The following is a 22738-nucleotide window of genomic DNA, read 5'->3' on the forward strand; positions in this document are numbered from 1 at the left end:
CTGCAAATTTTCTTTTCATTAATAAATTTAGAACATGAACCATGCCATGAAACATCAGATACGAAAAATGAATGTGAGAAAAACAGGTCAGTAGTGATGGGTCAGGAGACTGGAGAACAGTAAGTATAAACTGATGCATGATAAAATTGTCTTAAGAACATGTTCCTTGTGTAAAATTTCAAGTACTAACACAAGTAATTGTATTTTATTCTGCAGCAGGTTTTCCATATCCTATCTCCTTCATGAAATGCTTTCTTTAAAAGATAATAATGTATAGTAAATATTTCATGATCAATTTTAGTGTAAAGTATTATGTTTTCATGTCTGTCATTGTACAGATATATTCAGAGCGAAAGGATGGCAAGGGACAAAGTTGGTCCTCTTGCAGATCTGTGTGGCCATCTATGCATGGAGTTGAAAGAGATGGGGAGATAGCAAATGGATTTTTTGCATGTATATTTACTTTGGAGATGGGCACAGCGTCTATAGAACTGAGGCAAAACAGTAGTGAAGTGATGGACTGTATCAAGATTACAGAAGAGGAGGTTCTTGTCTTGAAGCCTGACAAGGTATCCCTTTGGACCTTGTAGAGGCGAATGCAGAAATTGTAGGGGCCCTCAAGAGGTGTTTGAAACATCCTTAGCCACGGGTGAGGTAAGAGAGGACTGGAGGATAGCTAATGTTTTTCCTTCAGTCAAGAAAGGCTCCAAAGAATAAGCCTGAAGTCAGTAATGGGTAACTTATTGGAAAGTATTTCAAGGGACAAGATATATTAAGTATTTGGATAGACAAGGCCTGAGTAGGGGTAGTCAACATCGGTTTGTCATGATAGGTTGTGTCTAACCAATCTTATAGTGCATTTTTTGAGGAAGTTACCAGGAAAGTTGATAAAGGAAAAGGTAGTGGGTGTTCTCTGTGTTGTTGTGTGAATTAAATTGCCAGAGAAAATTACTGGTTGATACAAAGTAGCTTCTTTATTTGACAAATCAAGGTACAGCAGGCATCATATGGAGACGCTTTCGGTGGAAAGGTCCGCTGGTCCAGCGTGGGGCTCGATATCTTATGAGCTAAACACGAAGGATAATTCCATATTTATGACAATGATTTCTTTTGAAACTACATACAAACTTCACACCTCCTGATTCGCATCCATACCACAGATGCCAGCATCATCTGGACTGGGATTCACACCTTTTAGGAATCTGGTGTTCCAAATTAAATCCACAATACATATTCAAAGGCAGAAGACTGGTAGCCAAAGCTATTTGCAAAACATAAATGACCTAAACCCAAAAATCACTCTGACACTCTACATGGACTTTGCAAGGCCTTTGAGAAAATCCTATATGAGGCACTGGTCCAGAAGGTTCAGTCACTTAGCATTGAGGATGAACTAGTAAATTTGACTCAGCATTGGCTTCACAGGAGAAGCCAGAGAGTGGTAGTAGATGATTGCCTCTCTGACTGGAGGCCTGTGACTAGAGGTGTGCCACAGGGATCCGTGCTGGGTCTATTGTTGTTGGTCATCTAGATTAATGATTTGGATGATAATGTGATAAACTGGAACAGTAAATTTGCAGGTAACAACAAAATTGGGGGCATAGACAATGAGGAAGACTATCAAATGTTATAATTGGATCTGGACTAGCTGAAAAAATGGGATGAAAAATGTCAGATGGAATATTACACAGAGGACATGTTGCGAGGACAGTCAAGGTCGGACTTACCACAGTGAACAGTAGGATACTGGGGAGAGTGGTAGAACAAAGGGATTTGGGAATACAGATCCATAATTCCTTGGAAGTGGCATTATGGTAAATAGAGTGGTAAAGAGAGCTTCTGGCACATTGACCTTCATAAATCAAAGTATTGAGAACAGGAGTTGGAACGTTATATTGAAGTTGTAAAAAAATGTTGGTGAGGCCTCATTTGGAGTATTGTGTGCAGTTCTGTTCACATCTACAGGAAAAATATCAATAAGACTGAAAGGGTACAGAGAAAATTTGCAAGAATGTAGTTGGAACTTGAGTTGAGATGTAAGGAAAGGTTGAATAGATTAGGACTTTATTCCCTGGAGCATAGGGGAATGAGGGGAGTTTTGATAGAGGCATACAAAATTATGAGGGCTATGTAGAGGGTAATGTCAGCAGGCTTTTTTCTCAGGTTGGATGAGACTAAACTAGAAGTTATGGGTTAAGGGTGAAAGGGGAAGTATTTATGGGGGCATGAAAAGGAACTGCACTCAGAAGGTGGTGTGAGTGTGGAATGAGCTCCCAGCGGAAGTGGTGGATGAGAGTTTGATTGAACATTTCAAAGAAATTTTATAACTACATGGATGGGTGTGGTATGGAGTGCTCTGGTACAGGTGTGAATCGATGGGACTGGGCAGAATAATTTGGCACAGACTAGATAGGCTGAAGGTGCTGTTTCTGTACTGTACTGGTCCATGACTCTATTGTTTAAATGTACATGGTTTTTCATGTTCTTCCCTCTGGTATTTTCTGATCGAGCAGATTAGATCCCCTTTGTAGACCACATTTGATTGTTTTATTCGATTAAATTCAGTGGAGTGAAATAGAATGAGAATGAAGACTCCTTCGAGGAGTAGGTAATCCACTCTGCCAAGGCATCTCAATCCCTGAGAGGAAAATCAAAGCTTCAATTAATTTGTATTTTATTAAGGAAATTAACTTGGTTCAGCAAAGTATCTTCTCAGTGGGGGCAAAGAACGTTTTTCAGAGATCATTTACCAAGTCAGATAATTAGTGCAGCACACATTCCATTTTGGCTTCTTTACTCTTTTGAAAATAAGTATTTTCCTTGAGCTCTCATTCTCAAATGTTCCATTGATAGATAGGCATGGACGAGAGTTGATGAACAAATATCATTTGAACACTCTCCAAAGATCATGTCTAAATTGCAAAGTCTCTCTAGCAGTATTTTGTTTTTATTTCAAATTTCCAGTATTTGTAGTTTTGCCTTAAACAGCAAGTCCTCTAATCCTTGTTCTGTTGAAATAGTTCTCCTTTGGTTAGAGTTACTATGTGGAAAAAAAATATAAGTTAAAATACATTACAAAAGAAAATCTATGCAAAATTTATACTTCAATGTGAAGGTCTCTTTACCTTTGTATTAATTTATAATTCTGGGAAAGGGGGTGGCAAACATGGGGATAACCTGCACTCTCGAGATTCTAGGGCAATTTAGGTCCGGTACTGAAAAAATAATGAGATTAGGGAGTTAGTTTGTAAACTAGGCTAGGGGAAAGGTGGGTGAAAGAGGGGAAGTGAAGGAATTTGAAGAGTTGATTAGGGCTGTAGTAATTAAATGGCAAAGATATGATAGTACCAGTAAAAATACAGTGTACAGGGAACATGCTTGTGGCAAAGTCAGAATTATTACCAGCAAATCCCCCTATCAATTTAAAATAAAACCATGAATTCGTAATGTTTTAGGGAAGCAAACAGATGTGGAGGAAAAAGCAGTATCTCCTAAGGGCCTCCCATTTTAATTCCGCTTCACATTCCCATTCTGACATGTCAGTCCATGGTCTCCTCTGCTGTCACGATGAGGCCACCCTCAGGTTGGAGAAGCAACATCTTGTATTCCATCTGGGTAGCCTCTAACCCAATGACATGAACATCGATTTCTCAAACTTCCGTTATTGCCCCCCACTCCTTCTTCTTCACTGTTCCCCATTCCTGTTACCCTCTCTCACCTTATCTCCTCACCTGCCCATCACCTTCTGGTGCTCCTCCTCCTTCCTCTTCTTACATGGCTTTCTACCCTGTCCTATCAGATTCCACCTTCTCCAGCCCTTTATCTCTTTTACTGATCAACTTCCCAGATCTTTACTTCGCTGCCTCCTCTCCCAGTTTTGCCTATCATGTACCACCTTGTACTTCTTCCTCCTCTCCCCTCATCTTCTTACTCTGACTTCTCGTCATTCTTTCCAGTTTGAATGAAGAGGCTCGGCCGAAAACATGGACTGTTTGCTCCTTCTCACTGCTGCCTGGTCTGCTGAGTATATGTAAAACGGATGTGGTTTCTATGTAGGGGAGCAATCAAGATTAAGCAATGCTGATTTGAAAACATTTCAGTATTTTTAGTATTCTATTAATTTATATTTTTAGATACAACACAAAAACGATGAATCGACTGGCTAAAATATTACACATAGGAAAAGAAAAGAAGAGAAAAAGCCATGAAAGGTAAAGTTACATTTATAGAAAAATAATAGTATTTGTCTAGATTTTGTAAAAATGATGCACTGACTTACAAATTGATTCTATTGATAAAATGTATTACCTTTTCATTTGTTTGTCATTTTTTATTCGATAGCAGTCCTTCGCAGCAGTATGAATATGGTAAGATTTAAATTTTCTAATACTTTGTGTTGAAGTTTTATCTTGGTATTTGTGTGGTAATAGCTTGTAATGAAAAGCAAAATCATTCAGTTCATGGTATTGATTATTCAATGTAAGAGGTGGTTTTCTTTAAAAAAAAATCTGCCTTTGATTTATATTTTGTCAGAAATAATTGCTGATTGGATTCAACTATATACTGAAGTAATGGAAGAAAAGATAGAACCATATCCAGAAGATGTCTTTTCAGCAGTGCTGATCAAATTTGTTCTCCAGTATGAGAAGTACTAGGGAACAAACATTAAAATCATTTTTTGTTAAGGATATACAAGCTGAGACACAGTCTCCTAGACAATGGGAGCAAATATATTGCGACAAGAGGCCTTGAAAATGATGCAAACATTGGGCTGACACTAATGAAAAAATGCAAGAATAGAAGTTGCAGAGAATTCCACAATAAATCAGGTCTTCTTGTTCTCTGAGGAAATTTTATCAGCAAAAAATAAAAATGAAATTTGTGTGCAGTATCAGTTTCATTGTCTGCAAATATGGATCTAGTTTGTACTCTGTGTTTATTGAAAGTCATTGAGCTGTATTGAATATGGGAAGTAATCCATTCTTTAATATGACTATTACTGGTATGTAAAAAAATTTAAAATATAAATTTCAAGACAGAGGTGATGCTGGAGAATTGGGTTTATTCACATTGCTTTATATGTTACATTTGTAACAGGATTGGCATCAAATGCTTACGATGATATAATAAGTGAGGTGATGAAATCTCCTGTTGACAGGTACCTGCCAATATGAATCTTCTTACTTTAAAGGCAAATCAAATAGAAATCCTTATTCAGAATTTGTAACTGTACTTGTGTAAATTGTATGCAAACATTTATCAACAATTTTACATTATTTATGCTCTGAAACATTAAAAATAATCAGGGATAAATTGGTGAGCACTTGAAAACTAAGTGGGATATCATTGTTAAAGTTAAACTGTAGTTTAACTGAACCTATATATCACATCAGTTTAATGCTCATGAAAGTTCTCTTCATTCAGCTGGAGCTAACTTGTCTGTTCACTGGTTAGACATATTAACAGTCAGTAAAGGATGAGAAGTATTTTGTGCCTGCAGGGAGAGTGAGGAAGAGCTCAAGTCCTGTGCAATATCTTTAAAACATTTAGTTACCTTGTACAAATGGTCTAGGTCAGAACATGCAGGGCACCACAAATAGGGAAGACACAGACCTCGAGGAATATGTCCCATCTGTCACTGACTACATCTGTAAGTGCTTAGACGATGCTGGTATCTCAAGAACAGTAAACTCCCAGTCCTGCCAGAAGGCCCAGCTCCACTCCCTACTAAATGCCCAGGACATTGCCCCCAAGTCTGGAGACAGAACAGCTTTCAGAGCAACGAAGACAAACCTCATCAGAGGCATCAAGGGAGCAAAGACTGCCTACGCACTAAAAATTCAGGAACAACTGTCCAATAATGATCCATGGTTTACGTGGCTGGGCATCAAGGGCATTACTGATTATGCAAGGAGAAACAGCATCATTTAAACCAGTAATGCCTCCCTTCTTGATGCTCTAAGCAGCTTTTATACACGCTTCGAGGAATGCAAAACAATTCCAGCAATGAAAGCTACCCCCCCACCCCCCAACCAGGTGAACAACCATTGTCTGTAACAGCAAAAGACATGACAAAGGCCCTGCAGAGAATCATCCCCTTAAGGTGGCTGGACCAGACAAATTCCCAGGCCGAGTAGTCAGGTAGTGTGCACATCAGCTCACTGACACTAAAAAGAGGAGTTATTGCAGGAGCCATTAATTGGCCTGAAATGTTTGAAAATGATAGTATCCTTATTTGTACTAATTTTCAAATTTCACAATCCCCAAACCGTCTCCTCATGAAATTCCTGGATTCCACATCTCATTCTCTTATCACATACAGTTATATTTTGCTTCTTTCCTCTTAAATTCCCAGGAGGTGCAACCTGGCCAGGTTTGGAAGAACTTCAAGCTATCAGTGATGATGCAGACCCACCACTGGCACTCAGTCTCACCCAGGCATCTGTCTTGGCCAGAGGCTCTGCATATGGCAAAACACTGGGCACATCATGTCCTGTAACAAATGGCTGTGTTGTCAGCAAAGATAGGACTTGCACAGAGAGTTGATCATTTTTAGTTGAATAGAATTAATCTTGCTGTCTTTTGGTAAAGGGCATTCAGACAAAGCATCTGTAAAATTGTACCTCAGCAAGAAATACTTGCAGGATAGTTGAGAGAATTAATGATAAACCATCTCAAATTATCGTGCATCATGAATGTGACTTTCCAAACAAACAGTGGGTTTCTTTAACACATTTATAAATCCTTAGTGCATTGTAAATTAATAAAATGAAAAGGAGATGATTGTTTTTCTGCAGAATATACACTTGCTGATTTAAATATATTATCATGTAATGTTTTGAGGTCTGAGGGTCAATAACATTGTTGTAAATTTATCTAATTTAGAATACAACTGTGTCAGTTCTTATAAAGCTGCATCTGTTCTTTCCAGTTACTACTCATTTTGTAAATCACAGAAATTAGCAGTTCATTGTATTTTTTTAAATTACAGCACAATCTACAAATATGTAAATTAAATAAGCTTCCTGTTTATTTCCTTTTATTTCTGATCATGGCTAACACAATCAAACCTTCAGAAGATCACAGATCCATTTTGCTGATAATGGTGAGTCAAAAATACTCTGCAGAATGACATCCCCAAGGATTTGTTGTAGCACAACAGAACAGAGGAATGGCCATAAAATATAGCTTGCCTCTCCCAGTCATTTTTGACAAGCTGCAGAGTGCTAGAAGAGTGAAGACTGAAGTGGCTGTTGTCAGAAATTAAACAATGGATACAGAAGATGGAGCACATTGATGGAGCTCATTGTGAAGTGGAGAAATAATTGCAAAGATGTACCTTTGGCCAAAATAATGCCAGAAATTATTAGGTGATAGATAGAAAGTGGCTACCATGGCTATGGGTATTACAGCCAATCTGAGAAGGGAGGTGAAAGGTCAGGAAACTAATTCAATAGTACAGCTTTTTGTCCATTAGAGTAAATACTATGTTTGGCTTAAGCCGAGCATTACACATCATTGAAAACATGCCAGCCCTACTGTGAAGCATGGTGGTGGCTGCATCGTGCTGTGGGTGTCAGGATAGTTCACTGCATCAGGCCCTGGAAGGCTTGAGGGTAAAATGAATGCAGCAAATTACAGGGAAATCCCAGAGGAAAACCTGGTACTGTCTGCAAGAGAACTGTGACTTGGCAAAACAATGGCCCCAAGCATAAAGCCAAAGCTACACAGGAATGGCTTAAAAACAACAAAGGTAATGTCCTGGAGTGGTGAGGGCAGAGTCCACACCTCAATCCAAGTGAGAATTTGTGGCTGAACTTGAAAAGGGCTGTTCACTCACAATCCCCATGCAATCTGACAGAGCTGGAGCAGTTCTGTAAAGAAGAATGGGGGAAATTTTCAGTGTGCAAAGCTGCTAGAGACCTATCCACTCAGACTCAAGGCTGCAATTGCTGCCAAAGGTGCATCTAATAAATACTGACTTGAAGAAGGGAAATACTTATGCAGTCAATTATTCTGTGTTTTGTATTGTTAATTAATGTAGATCACTTCGTAGAGATTTGCTTTTACTTTGACTCGAAAGTGTTTTTCTGTTGATTGGTGTCAAAAATAGCCAGATTAAGTCCATTGTGATTCAATGTTATAAAACATGAAAACTTTCGGGTGGGGGGGGTGTTTAATAATTTTTATAGGCACTGTAATGCCAACATTCTGTTTCTCATTCTGAGTCTTGTTTGTTTTAGAAGTACTCCATGAGGAAATATATGATGATGTGGAAGCGGCTAGCTCTGAGTAAGTGCTTATTATACCGTTATTTCTTCATTGATTTGCACTCTTCACAATGAAGAGATTCTAGGTGATACTCCGGAAAATATCCCTGCTGTTTTTTCCCATCTTTAAAATTGTATATAGGCTTTGCATGCATGGCCAATATTTATTGTTCTTAAAAATGGCAGTGGAACACCTTCCTGAACCATTTGTAGCAGTTTTGTTGTAAATGAGTGAATTATGGCCATTTCTGAGCCTATATGGACCAGATGTGTTTTCCCAACTTTTCCAAAGTTTTATTGTCACTATTACTGCTCTGACTTTATTCAATAAATGTAAATTCTCTGGCTGCTATGATGGTATACAAACATTTACCTTTGGATTACTAGTCCATTAATAAAATTACTATAACATCATTACGCTATGGGGAAACCTTGATCAGCAGAAGAGAGGCTTGACTTTTTTTAAGAGTAACAAAACCTATTTTGGTTGGCCATTTTTGTACAGAAGGCATAATTTCAAATTCCTATCCAAAGATCAATGCTGAAAAGTTGATTTTGGTGAGAATAAGATTGAGCATTGCTAATGTGCCCACTACTACAACCAGACACCATCTACAGCAGAGTTCAGTGTTATCTCCATCTCCCTAGAACTATAAAAAGAGACACAGTAAAAGAATTGGAAACATTGTTCAAGAAAGAGATTGGTGACAGACGAAACGAGAAGAAAATAAAGAAAAAAGATAAATCACTGGATCATCTCAGGTATTTCTCAAACTTTGTTGCATTTCACTCAATTTATTGATACTGTCTCATGTCTTCTCCATTGGAATGTCCTTTTTGCTTTTAAGTGATTCTCAAGAGGTGGGGAATGCTGCCAGTTGTTCTCCATTTCCTGTTACCTCTGAGAGAATGTTGAAAGACTGCAGTTTAAGTGGTGGAGGAACAGTATTGCTGCCGATTAGGAAATTTCAGAATTTTGACCCAGTGATGATGAAAAATTGGCAATAAGTGATGTCATTGATGGCCACTTGCAGATGAACATAGTGTTTGCTTGTGCCAGCTTTGTTTGAATTTATTTGTTTTCCAAGATGGGGACATTGCTGGCAAGGTCAGCATTTATTGCCCTTCCATAAGAAGTTTGTAATAAGCCTCTTCCCTGAACTTCTGCAGTTCTTCTGAAGAAACTACTCCCATAGTTCTGACAGAGAGCTGCAAAATGATCAAGGACTAGAAATGTAGTTCCAAGTCAGAAGGAGGACAACCTGGAAGTGGTTATATTTCTTCTCTCTCTGTTCTTCAGTCAGTCTCTTTGGGTCTATATAAAAAGTGAGAATACAGGATAATTTATATTAATTCAGCCTATGAGGTTCACAAATCTGACATTAGCTTAAGAATTTCTTTAATTTGGCTCAAGATAAAGATGAATAACTTCTCCTTCAGAGTTTATCTTTGATAAAGCTACTGTGCCATATGAGACTCTGAGAGAATTAAACTCGCTGGGCCTGGTTTCATTGTTCTATGGGGGGGGGGGGGTGATTTAGTTGACAGAGGGCTATTGCTGGGTCCTTGAGAGTGTTATGTCAGATGGTAAGGCAAACAAGTGGTTTGGGGTGGTTGAGGGGTGACTAAGGTGGCTAAGAGAAATTGAACTAGAAGTGCAACAAGGTTTATTTGTAAATCTTAAAGAAAACTTCCAGCTTCTGATTCATGCAAAAGCAAGAGCAAAATCTTAAACATGCTTTTCTCGGCATCTTACTCCTACTTGTCTGTTCTTATTAGATCCAAACCTAAATTTTGTGTGACAGGATTAAAATTTATCAGCATCTTGGCAAGGTCACAGTATTTGCTTTTGCATATTTATATGTGCCTGTCTGTCTCTACTTTTCAAAAAGTCAGAGGTCAAGATGAAGGGTCCCAGCCCAAAACTTTGACTGTTGACTCTGATCTATAGTTCTTGTCTGGCCTCCTGAGATCCCCCAGCAATTTTTGTCTCTTGGAGATGGAATTGTGATATTTTTGGAGGTGAATTCTTGGTATCAAATTGAACCACCTACTTTTTGTTTTTTCTTTACATGTTGAGGTTTGGGCATCTGGTCAGTGTTTTAGTTTGGAAGATGATAAATAGTGGATTTTTACATTTGTTCAGAACTCAATTTTTCACTTCCACAGGATATCACAGTGGTTTTCAAAACATCACAGTAAACCTTTAACATCTGGTAACCACGAGACTTTGTACCAGAATGGCAGGTTTTCCAGACCTGGATATTATTCTTGACAATGTCCCAACACACTTTAATTTCACATTTTTAAATATATTACAATGTATTTTAGTAAGTTTTTCAGTTATTGTGATGAAGTTAAGGGAAGCTGGAAAAATTCAAGCATTTCAGACCTTAACCCAACTTCAAACATACCTGCATCCTTGATCCCTGGTGTTTTCAGTACCCAGTGATAGATGGGCCACACACATGGCACTCAGTCTGATCTCTGACTCTGGATCCCTGGTTCACATTCTGAACTAATGATTGAACCAGATGCAAGTTACTCCAAATTTCAGAACGGTAGGATACCAGATTATAAGAGCTTTGCTATATTTTTCCAGTATCATCAATATCTTGTCATAAGCAAATAGGACATTGTTAGTGTGTGCTTGTATCTGTCTATATCAGTGTTAGTGTGCGCTTGTATCTGTCTATATCAGTGTCAGTGTGTGCTTGTATCTGTCTATATCAGTGTCAGTGTGTGCTTGTATCTGTCTATATCAGTGTCAGTGTGTGCTTGTATCTGTCTATATCAGTGTTAGTGTGCGCTTGTATCTGTCTATATCAGTGTTAGTGTGTGCTTGTATCTGTCTATATCAGTGTCAGTGTGTGCTTGTATCTGTCTATATCAGTGTTAGTGTGCGCTTGTATCTGTCTATATCAGTGTTAGTGTGCGCTTGTATCTGTCTATATCAGTGTTAGTGTGTGCTTGTATCTGTCTATATCAGTGTCAGTGTGTGCTTGTATCTGTCTATATCAGTGTTAGTGTGCGCTTGTATCTGTCTATATCAGTGTTAGTGTGCGCTTGTATCTGTCTATATCAGTGTCAGTGTGTGCTTGTAATCAGTCTGTACAGCGTTAGTGTCCACTTTGACATGCTTAACTAATGTATTTAAAATATTACTCAAATATTATGGAAATATAAATATTAACTACACACACTCCCCCTGCTTAGCTATAAACTCCAATTCTATATAGTTCATAGTTGAAGTTTAATTGTCATTCAACCATACATGAATGATGGCATCTGTTAGTCTCGCGAGACCATGGATCTGCGCCTGGAAAGTCTTGTCCTCTCCAGGGCGCAGGCCTGGGCAAGGTTGCATGGAAAACCGGCAGTTTGTCCAAGCAGCAGATCTCCCCTCTCCATGCTACTAGTGTTGTCCAAGGGAAGGGAAGGGCAAGGGCCGATACAGCTTGCCACCAGTGACGTCACAGAATTTGCCAGAGCAAGGTTGAAGGCAATGTCGGACTGCCTTAGGGACTTCAGCTCCGGATTTGTCCTCAGAGTTCACTTCCGAAGCATTTCCCATGAGTGGGTATGGCTACAAGGCAGCGGAGGTTTGAAAGCAGAGCTTTCCCTCTCTGAGATGGACTGCCCTCCCAGGCTGATGAGCTCCATCTACCCGAAGACTGGTTTTAAGGTGCCAGGACCAGCCTTCGCCCCTTAGCATGCTTAATAGTAACAATAATGTCAGCCACGTCACACTGAGTGCCTGAGCAGCCTTGCAGAGCCTGGTCCATTGCTCTCTGCCAGAGTGCAGGTAAAGGTGCTACTCCAAAAATCAGTCTATTGTAGTGATAAAGCCTTTTTTTGAGTGTTTATGATGAGAAACACACAAGGTTCTTCTTTTGTCTCCTTCTGTAGGTACATGCACACAAAGTATGCCCACTTTGCTGAAGTGTTTACCCCAGAAAGTTTTACAAAGATATCCTCTACCCTGAGCAGATTGTATTTATCTTCTTTCAGTACTGGGTTGATGGTAATTTTAGCTTCTGGGCTCAATGGTGTTTGCCCATGTGTGCCGCTCAACCTCGGGAAGAGTTCCTTCAGCATCTATGCAACCTAGCTCACTGATGGTATACGGAACAGGTAGAGCTTTGTAAAACTTGAGTGTGGCATTTCATTTAATACTATTTTACCCTTGATATGTTTGTGTTTTCCAGTGCCATTCCTGAACACTGTTGCGACAATATCCAGTATCTTCCTCTTAATCTGCTTTCTGTTGACTCTATTGCAAATGATGGATGGATCTCAAATCAAGTTGTAGTTGTCTCAGCCACATAGCCCACAATGCTACCCCTCCTGTATTTTTTTTTACCACACACATGCCCAATGTGGCTTATTGGTTGTTGTATTTCACTTTTACAAATGCCATTCCCACAGGAATTATCTTTTCTCAAGTATAAGTTCTTAGTTAGATATCTGTAGGTTTCAGTCCAATATCTTTGAAATGCCAAATTCACTTTCTGGAAGAACTGAAACATCTGAGCTGGTGTCCAATTCCATTTTAATTAAGTTGCCATACACTTCTGGTGTAAGCAATATTGCTCATCTCCTGTTAATTTTCACACTGTAAATCTCAAGGCTACCCAATCCTCTGTCACTCTTATCATTATCAGATTTTATCTGCTAATCATGTAGATTAGCATTCTTTTTGAAAATGCAACTTGACTTTTCATCTTTTTCTCTTCTCTGTGCAGTCCATTATTTTTGTCTGCTCAACATGCTCTTTGTGTGGTCCTACTTTGGTGGATGTTCTGTAAGTTTTGTCTTTAAACCTGTATTAGTTTGGTGTACGTGTGTATTGTATTTGAGGCCCTATCACAATGGTAACACCAGTTTTTATGGCCGAGATGGATTTTGATTAGACATTGCAATTTTGTTCACAGTCATTCTCATTCCTCACTGCAATTGGATTGCATCTCTGTCTATTGATGCAGCAACATCAACTATTCTTTTAAATGTGAGTTGTGGTTCAGTTAGCAGCCATTTCTGAATGCTTTCCTGGAAGATTCCACAAACTAAATGATTGCTCAGTACGTCATTAAGCCCATCACTGAACTGACAATACTCAGGCAATCTCTTCAATTCAGCCATGTACACTGAAATGGACTCCACTTCCCTTTGATTCCACTTAATGAACATAATGAACTAGAGGTCCCAATAAACTGCAATCAATGAATGTTTTGGTTCTAAATGTTCCTGCATTACTTTCACGATATCAGCAAATCTCACTTCGGCTGGCTTGGTTAGAGTCGTCAAACTTCTAAGCAAGTTGTGTGCTCTTTTACTGATTGCACTCAGCAGAACTGACATTCGTTTCTCATTGGCTATTTCAGTTGCTTCAAAGTACTGCTCAATTTTCTCAGTGTACATCAGCTGGTTATCTTTTGTGCAATGAACACAACTATCTTTTCGATGTAGCCAGATATTTCTGTTCTTTTATTTAAGTTTATTATCACCTGGTACTCCCTGTTTATGAAACCATGAATTCATCCTTTTGTTTCTTTTTAACTTGATTGTCTCTGTTCCCTTGCTAAGAAGATAATACATACTTTACCTTTTTTACTCTAACATCTCACTTCATTTCAACAGGTAGGCGGTCAGCTTGGGTTCATTTTAAAAATTACTCATCACCAATGTTAAATTTTGAACTTCCAAAAACACGGGGAGCCTGGGGATAAATGTGTGTACTTTTTTTTACTTTAGGGAGGCGCACACATTTCATGTGGTGGCATAGTAACCTATGCCATTCATGTACTTTTACATACAAGCTGTAATGAATTATGTAAACAACAAAGAATGCTTTTATCAAAAATATATTCTCAATATTACTCACATAGTCTTGAGATATTAAATACAAGCTGCATCCACCAGTACACTGGCAGCTTCTACTTTGGGACTGTTATATTGATGCACTGTTGGACATTAGGTATGTATTGGTGTTTGTAATGTATCCTTTTTATTATTTTCACAGTGTAAATTCAGGATCAGGATCCACTTTATGTAAGTTCACTGAAGAATGTTGCAGTTTGGTTTAGATTGAGTTATTTGGTATACAAAGGCCATTAAGAATGTGATGCACCTGAAGTTCCTTATCTCGCTTGACCCAAAATATTTTATGTGATGTCACTTTACAATGTTTTTATTTCTAGCAAAAGTCAAATTATTTCAACATTTTTCCTTTTCCTTTTCTATTTTTTTCATATCCCCCAATAACAGTGCAACCACTCTGTGATGGCTATGAGAGAATTCTCATTTTATTTCTGTTTGTGCCACCTACCTTGATTTGATTGATCCCTGCTCTCAGATAAAAGAGATTTCTCTTTTTACTTTTTACCATTTTCCCTGCTGTGATTTTTATATTCACACGCTTAATCCACACTCTCATGTTCAATACTCATTTCTCCATCTTACATTGTCCTTTCTTGATAACCTTCTAAATTTCTCCTCAGCAGGGCCATTTGATCATGTAGAAAGCTTTTTCTACTTGTGTGATAATTTGATGTGTATAGATGCTGGTCCTGGCCAGAGTCAAGAGAATCCTGTCCAAATGCAGTAGCTCCCTCTTCCTTGACTACTATGCCAGTGCCCTATGAATTGAACCCCATTTCTCCTCATCAGTCAGAGGATTGAAGCATCTCAAGAAGAAAGTGGTAATATTAAAAGATTAGTGAGTCAGTTTAAAGTATGACTTAGTCTATTTTCTAATTGTTGCCTTTTTTATATATTCCTCAGCTCTAACTAACTTGGACAGTGATGAGAATAGTGTGTACGAGGACATTCCCAATGCTAGGGAACTCAGTGATTCAGAGTAAGTGATTAATTCATCACTATCACTTTGTCATCACTACACCTTGTTCATTTGTACCCATCAAAGTGACATTTCTCAATAGAAAGAGCTTTCTTCCTCAATTTTAATCTTTCTTGATGGCATTTATTCATATTGAGTATTGTTTTGGAAAGTTTAACAAAGGGCAAGGAATCTGCAGAAGTTTTTGATTCGGAACAAGAAAGCAGCGGGAGAGCACCTAAGGATTTCCAGCGGGAAGACATTTTCAGTTCTTGGGAGAAGAGAGAGGCCAGACTGCGCAGGCGTGTGACATCAACCAGTTGAGCGCAAACAGTTTAAAAAGAAGCGGGCATCCAGCGGGCAGCGGAGTGAGAGGCAGCAGAGTGGAAGGGCTTTGGCAGTAATGGGACGAGGTGAGGCAGTTGTTGATTGCAAAAGGAGGTAGTATGTGTGTGAGGCCAATTTTCTGTGGTCGGTGTCAGATGTGGGAGATCCTGGAGTCTCCCGGTGTCCCAGATGGCCACATCTGCACCAGGTGCATTGAGATGTAACTCCTAAGGGACCATGATAGGGAACTGGAGCTGCAGCTCGATGACCTTCGTCTGGTCAGGGAGAGTGAGGAGATGATAGAGAGGAGTTACAGACAGATGGTCACTCCGGGGCCACGGGGGACAGAGCAAGGGTCACAGTCAGAAGAGGGAAGGGTAAGAGTCAGGTACTAGAGAGTACTCCTGTGGCTGTACCCCTTGACAATAAGTACTCCTGTTTGAGTACTGTTGGGGGGGGGGAACGGCCTACCTGGGGGAAGTGACAGTGGCCATGCCTCTGGCACAGTCTGGCCCTGTGGCTCAGAAGGGTAGGGAAAGAAAGAGAAAGGCAGTAGTGATAGGAGACTCTATAGTCAGTGGTTCAGATAGGCGATTCTGTGGACGCAGGAAAGAAACGCGGATGGTAGTTTGCCTCCCAGGTGCCAGGGTTCAGGATGTTTCTGATTGCGTCCAAGATATCCTGCGGTGGGAGGGAGAACAGCCAGAGGTCGTGGTACATATTGGTACAATGACATAGGTAGGAAAAGGGAAGAGGTCCTGAAAGAAGACTACAGGGAGTTAGGAAGGAAGTTGAAAAGCAGGACCTCAAAGCTAGTAATCTCGGGATTACTGCCTGTGCCACACGACAGTGAGAATAGGAATAGAATGAGGTGGAGGATAAATGTGTGGCTGAGGGATTGGTGCAGGGGGCAGGGATTCAGATTTCTGGATCATTAGGACCTCTTTTGGGGCAGGTGCGACCTGTACAAAAAGGATGGGTTGCACTTGAATCACAGGGGGGCCAATATCCTTGTGGGCAGGTTTGATAGAGCTGTTGAGGAGGGTTTAAACTAGTTTGGCAGGGGGGTGGGAATCAGAATGTGAGTGCAAGGATTAAGTTAGAAGGACAAGAGCATGATGCTAAGAGTTCTGAGTTGATGAGGAAGGACAGGCAGGGGACGAAACATAATTGTAGCCAGTTAAAGGGGTTGAAATGTGTCTATTTCAATACTAGGAGTATTAGGAACAAGGAGGATGCACATAGAGCATGGATTAGTATGTGGAACTACGATGTTGTGGCCATTACTGAAACTTGGTTGGAGGAAGGGCAGGATTGGATGACGCAGGTCCCGGGGTTCTGGTGTTTTAAAAGGAATAGGATGGGTGGTAGAAAAGGCGGGGTTGGCACTGCTGGTCAGGGATAGTATCACGGCTATAGAAAGGGAGGACACTGCAGAAGGAGTGTCCACGGAGTCTGTCTGGGTGGAAGTCAGAAATAGGAAGGGATCAATCACTGTGCTGGGAGTAGTCTAAAGGGCCCCAAATAGCCCTCAGGACACCGAGGAGCAGATAAGCAGGCAGCTTTTAGAATGGAGCAGGAAATACAGGATAGTAGTTATGGGTGATTTCAACTTCCCTCATATTGACTGGCACCTCCTGACTGCAAGGGGGATAGATGGGGCTGAATTTGTCAGGTGTGATTAAGAAGGATTCCCGATACAGTATGTGGACCAGCCGACAAGAGGAGGGGCTATACTGGATCTAGTTCTGGGTAATGAACTTGGTCAGGTGACAGACCTCTTGGTGGGGGAGCATTTTGGTGATAGTGACCACAATTCCCTTAACTTAAGTATAACTATGGAAAGGGATAAAATCAGATGAAATGGTAAAGTGCTTAACTGGGGAAGGGCTAACTTTGAAGGGATGAGGCAGGAACTAGCGAGAGTAAATTGGAAACAGATGTTCAAAGGGGAAAGCACAGAAGTAATGTGGGAGAAGATTAGGGACTACTTGAGCTGGGTTCAGGATAGGTTTGTCCCACTGAGGCAAGGGAAAATGGTAGGAAAAAGGATCCGTAGCTGACGAAACATGTGAGGCAACTCGTCAAGAGGAAAAAGGAAGCATATGTTAGATATAAGAAGCAGGAAGTAGGAGGCACTTATGAGGAATATAGGGTAGCCAGGAAGGAGCTAAAGAAAGGACTTGGGAGAGCTCGAAGGGGGCATGAGAAGGCCTTGGCATGTAGGAATAAGGAGAACTCTAAGGCGTTCTATGCGTATGTGAAGAACGGGGATGACGAGAACGAAGGTGGGACTGCTAAAGGATAAAGGGGGCAACATGTGCCTGGAGGCAGAGGAGTTTGGAGAGGTCCTAAATGAATATTTTGCTTCAGTATTCACAAGTGAAAAGGATCTTGGTCAGGATGAGGTCGAAGTAGAGCAGATCTGTTTGCTGGACAGTGTGGAGATTAAGGAAGAAGAAGTACTGGATCTTCTTAAAAACATTAAGATTGATAAATCCCCAGGGCTGGATATGATACACCCCAAGAGGTTGTGGGAATTGAGAGAAGAGATCACAGGAGCATTAACCACGATCTTTGAATCCTCTTTGGCTGCAGGGGAAGTGCCAGAGGACTGGAGAATGGCAGATGTAGTTCCCTTGTTTAAAAAAGGTTATAGGGAGAAACCTGGGAACTATAGACTGGTGAGTCTTACATCAGTGGTATGCCAACTACTGGAAAGGATTCTTAAGGATAGGATCTATGAGCATTTGGAGAAGTACAGTCTACTCATGGATAGTCAACATGGCTTTGTGAAGGGAAGATCATGTCTCTTGAGCCTGACTGAGTTTTTTGAAGAGGTAACAAAAGAAATTGATGCGGGTAGGGCAGTGGATGTGGTCTACATGGACTTTAGCAAAGCATTTGACAAGGTCCCTCATGAGAGACTCATCCAGAAAGTCATGAGGATTCGGATAAGTGGAACCTTGGCTGTTTGGATAAAAAATTGGCTTAAAGGAAGAAAGCAGAGGGTAGTTGCGGAAGGAAAGTATTCTGCCTGGAGGTCAGTGACTAGTGGAGTGCCACAAGGATCTGTCCTGGGACCCCTGCTATTTGGGATTTTTATAACTGACCTGGATGTAGAGACTGAAGGATGGGTGAGTAAGTTTGCAGATGACACGAAGATTGGGGGAGTTGTGGATGGAGCTGTAGGTTGTCGAAGGTTACAAGAGGACATAGACAGGCTGCAGAGTTGGACAGAAAAATGGCAGATGGAGTTCAATCCGGACAAGTGTGAGGTGATGCATTTTGGAAGGACAAACCAGAAGACTGAGTACAGGGTTAATGGTCAATTACTTAAGAGTGTGGATGAACAAAGGGACCTTGGGGTTCAAATCCATACATCCCTCAAGGTCGCTGCACAGGTTTGTAGGGCAGTTAAGAAGGCCTATGGGATGCTAGGCTTCATTAATAGGGGGATTGAGTTCAAGAGTACAGAGGTCATGTTGCAACTCTACAGATCTCTGGTGAGACTGCACTTATAGTATTGTGTTCAATTCTGGTCACCTCATTATAAGAAGGATGTGGAAGCTATGGAGAGGGTGCAGAGGAGATTTACTAGGATGTTGCCTGGATTGGAGAACAAGTCATATGAAGCAAGGTTAGCAGAGCTGGGACTTTTCCCTTTGGAGCATAGAAGAATGAGAGGGGACTTGATAGGGGTGTACAAGATTACGAGAGGCATAGATTGGGTGGATAGTCAGTTCCTGTTTCCCAGGGCACCAATAGCAAACACCAGAAGGCATATGTACAAAATCAAGGGGGGAGAAGTTCAGGAGGGACATCAGGGGTAAGTTTTTTTACACAAGAGGGTTGTGAGTGCCTGGATTGACTTGCCAGGTATGGTGGTGGAGGCTAAAACATTAGGGGTATTTAGGAGCCTCTTGGACAGGTGCATGAATAAAAGAAAAATGGAAAGTTATGGGGTAGTGTGGGTTTAGTACTTTTTTTAAAAGGATTATATGGGTCAGCACAACATGGAGGGCTGAAGGGCCTGTACTGTGCTGTAGTGTTCTATGGTTCTCCAAGTAGCCATAGTAAAGTGGTCTAGCTAATAAGACGATAATGAATGGTAACAAATAGTAACGAGTGTGTTTTGGTATTTCCCTGTGCTCTTTTAGAAGCAAAAGTTCTAAATCAGACTCAACTAAAAAAAGCTGGGGAAAAGTCTTCTGGAAGCGTGGAGAAAATGCAAAGAAGACAGGAGAGATGAAGTTAGAAGAAGGTGAAAGGTATAGCACCATATGTTCCACCTGAAGGAAATCATGAGCTCTGGGAGCTACTGTATAATGGAGCATTTTTTTTCAATAATGGCTTGAGTAGTACATTTATTTTTGAATTTTATTTTTGTTGGCACTAATCTTGATTTTCCTAAAAATGCCTTGGGTAACATATGGTCCAGCTGTTTGTGCCTGCCCCCTTGCCATCCCAAGCTGGTGGTGGAGATTTGTGAGGATGAATGTGTCTTTACTTATTAGCATCACGTATGCATTTTAGATTTTGTGTTAACCCATAGGTATTTTAAATGCACAAATTAATAACGCTAGCTGTTCCTTACCAGAATACAAAAGAGCTCTGGCAAATTATAATCAGCTTCTTGGACACAAGCATATAACTAGACTGTTCTGGTGATGTCATGATGGTGCTGGTGAACCACGGCAATGCTCTGTGGGGTACAGAAAATACATCTAAATATCCTTCTAAATATACCACTTTTGAAATGCTCTTACTGTGATGTATAGCATGTAATTTCCCTCTAAGCAATGTACTTTTAAATCAACTTAATGATCTGCAGATTTCACAATTGCCTGTAGGTCTTGGCAGACCAAGCAGGCATGGTACCTTTAAGCAGATGAAGTTTTGTTGGCATGGTTGGAAGCTTGGCAGGAGGGGTGGACTCCGCCAGGCTGAAGTGAAGAGGGATGAGGCTCACTTCTACCCAGAATTTTGGGTTGGCAAATGTGCAGTCACTGGAGAACAAAATTTTTGATCTAAAGGCAAGTTGCTGTATCGGAGGGAAATGAGGGACTGTTGTACTCTGTCTGAGTGAAACTTGGCTGTCTCCCACCATGCCAGATACAAACTGGAAGGCTTCTTGATTTACCGCATGGACCAAAGTGCTGATTCGGAAAAGGCAAAAGGTGGAGGAGTGTGTTTCATGACAAATTCTTGGTGGTGCTTGACAAGTTCTTGACAAGTTCAATGTGGCAGTTTTGTCAAACTCCTGTTCCTCTGACCTTGAACACCTAATGGTCAAAGCCATCCATTCTGTTCACTTAGGGAGTTCTTATCCATAATCCTGACCATAATTTACATACCACCAGCAGCCAACTATAATCAAGTGCTTGAGTTACTGCATGATGCTATCTCCAAACAAGAAATAGTCAGGGACTTCAGCTGGGCTTTTTTGAAGAAAACCCTGCTCAATTACCATCAGCATATATCCTGTAGCACCAGAGGTCCCAACATACTAGACCACTGTTATAAAGTAAGGAATGCCTACCATTCCATGCCCAGACTGAATTTCGGTAAACCGGATCACTTGACTGCCCTTCTCCTATCTGCATACAGGGAGAGGCTAAAGAATGAAGCTCCAGAGATTAAAACAACAAACAGCTGGTCTCAGGAGGCATAGAAGTGTCTATGGGATTCCTTCAAGTTGGTTACCTAGGCCATCTTTGAGGACTCATCTGTGGATCTGAATGAAGTCACCATGTTTGTAACAGACTTAATTAAAGAAAAAAGTTGTAGACAAGTTTGTCTCCACAAAATCATGTAGAGTCTTCACCAATCAGACGTCTTGGATAAGCTATGAGATTTGCAGTCTGCTGAGATTTAGATTAGAGGCATTCAAGTCTGGTGACCAAGGAAGTTACAAGAGGCCCCAAGTATGATCTCCAGAAAGCCATCTCATAGGCAATGTGGCAGTTCGGGACTAAATGTGAATCAACGAGGGATACTCAATAGTCATGGCTGGGCTCAAGTACTATCACCTCTTATGAAGTTAAATCAAGTGATACAGGCAACAGCAGAGCTTCTCTTCCAGATGAGCTGAATGCCTTCTATACTCACTTTGACCGTATAAACATGGGTGAACCATCACAAACTCCCACATCTCCTGATGATTTATAATTTCATTCTCTGAGGCCGATGGGCAAGCAGCCTTCAAGAAGGTGAACCCACAAAAAGCATCAGGCCCAGACGGGCAACCTGGCCAAGTACTAAAGACCCGTGCTGATCACCTGGCTGGAGTGCTCACTGAGATTTGTAACCTCTCACTTCAGCAGTCTGAGGAACCCGCTTGCTTCAAGCAGGCTTCAATTATACCGATGCCCAAGGAGTGTAGTGATCTGCCTCAATGAACATCACCCAGTAGCACTCACAGCAACAGTGATGAAGTGTTTTGAAAGGTTGACATATCATTTCCTGCCTGAGAAACGACTTGGATCCACTCCAATTTGCCTACCTGAGCAACAGTCCACAGCAGTTGACATCTCATTGGCTCTTCACTCAACCCTGGAACCTCTGGACAGCAAAGATGCATACATCAGGGTGCACTTTATCAACTACAGCTCAGCATTTAATACCATCAACCCCTCAAAGCTAATCAATAAGCTTCACGATCTTGGCCTCAATACCTCCCTGTACAATTGGATCCTTGATTTCTTCACTTGCAGACCTCAGTCAGTTCAGATTGGCAACATCTCCTTCACGATCTCCATCAGCACAGATGACTGTGTGCTTAGCTCTCTGCTCTATTTGCTTTATACTTATAACTGTGTGGCTAAGCATAGCTCCAATGCCATATTCTAGTTCGTTGACAACACCACTGTCATAGCGCAAATCAAAGGTGCACATAGGAGGGAGATTGAAAATCTAACCGAGTTGTGCCATAACAACAACCTCTAAAGGCTGATTTATACTTGTGCGTATGGGCTATGCCGCAGCCTGCGCCGTAACCCTGATTTTCATTTCTGCGTCGCTCTACACCGTAGCAAGCATGCGTTGGTGTGCGCCAAAACACTAGTTGGCAGTAGGGTTTCTATGCCACTGTGTTGAGTTTCTTCCTGAGAGACATGAACGAGGATGCATTTCAAACATTTTCGCATGTCGGCAGGTAGATTTGACAATTTGGTTCATCTATTTTGCTTTGGTGAACGCACAGCCTACAGACATGGCGGAGAGGAAGCAACTGGAAGTGCGTGGGAGGAAATGCATTGCTACCAAACAGACCAATCGCGGTTGTTGCGGTCTGCATCGCCGC

General features: G+C 40.9%; 1 protein-coding gene across 1 annotated transcript in view; it reads left to right on the forward strand.

Annotated features, from left to right (window-relative positions):
* The window catches only part of LOC132401583 (FYN-binding protein 2), an 83283-nt gene that overhangs the window by 48969 nt on the left and 11576 nt on the right, over positions 1–22738 (forward strand). The window contains exons 8-17 of the mRNA XM_059983598.1: positions 32–119; positions 4134–4211; positions 4342–4367; positions 5098–5158; positions 7077–7105; positions 8244–8292; positions 8919–9032; positions 14293–14321; positions 15054–15129; positions 19596–19706. Coding sequence (XP_059839581.1) covers positions 32–119; positions 4134–4211; positions 4342–4367; positions 5098–5158; positions 7077–7105; positions 8244–8292; positions 8919–9032; positions 14293–14321; positions 15054–15129; positions 19596–19706 — 661 coding nt within the window. The remainder of the gene's footprint in view (positions 1–31; positions 120–4133; positions 4212–4341; positions 4368–5097; positions 5159–7076; positions 7106–8243; positions 8293–8918; positions 9033–14292; positions 14322–15053; positions 15130–19595; positions 19707–22738) is intronic.

The sequence above is a fragment of the Hypanus sabinus genome, chromosome 11 (assembly GCF_030144855.1).
Source record: "Hypanus sabinus isolate sHypSab1 chromosome 11, sHypSab1.hap1, whole genome shotgun sequence".
NCBI classification, from domain to species: Eukaryota; Metazoa; Chordata; class Chondrichthyes; order Myliobatiformes; family Dasyatidae; genus Hypanus; species Hypanus sabinus.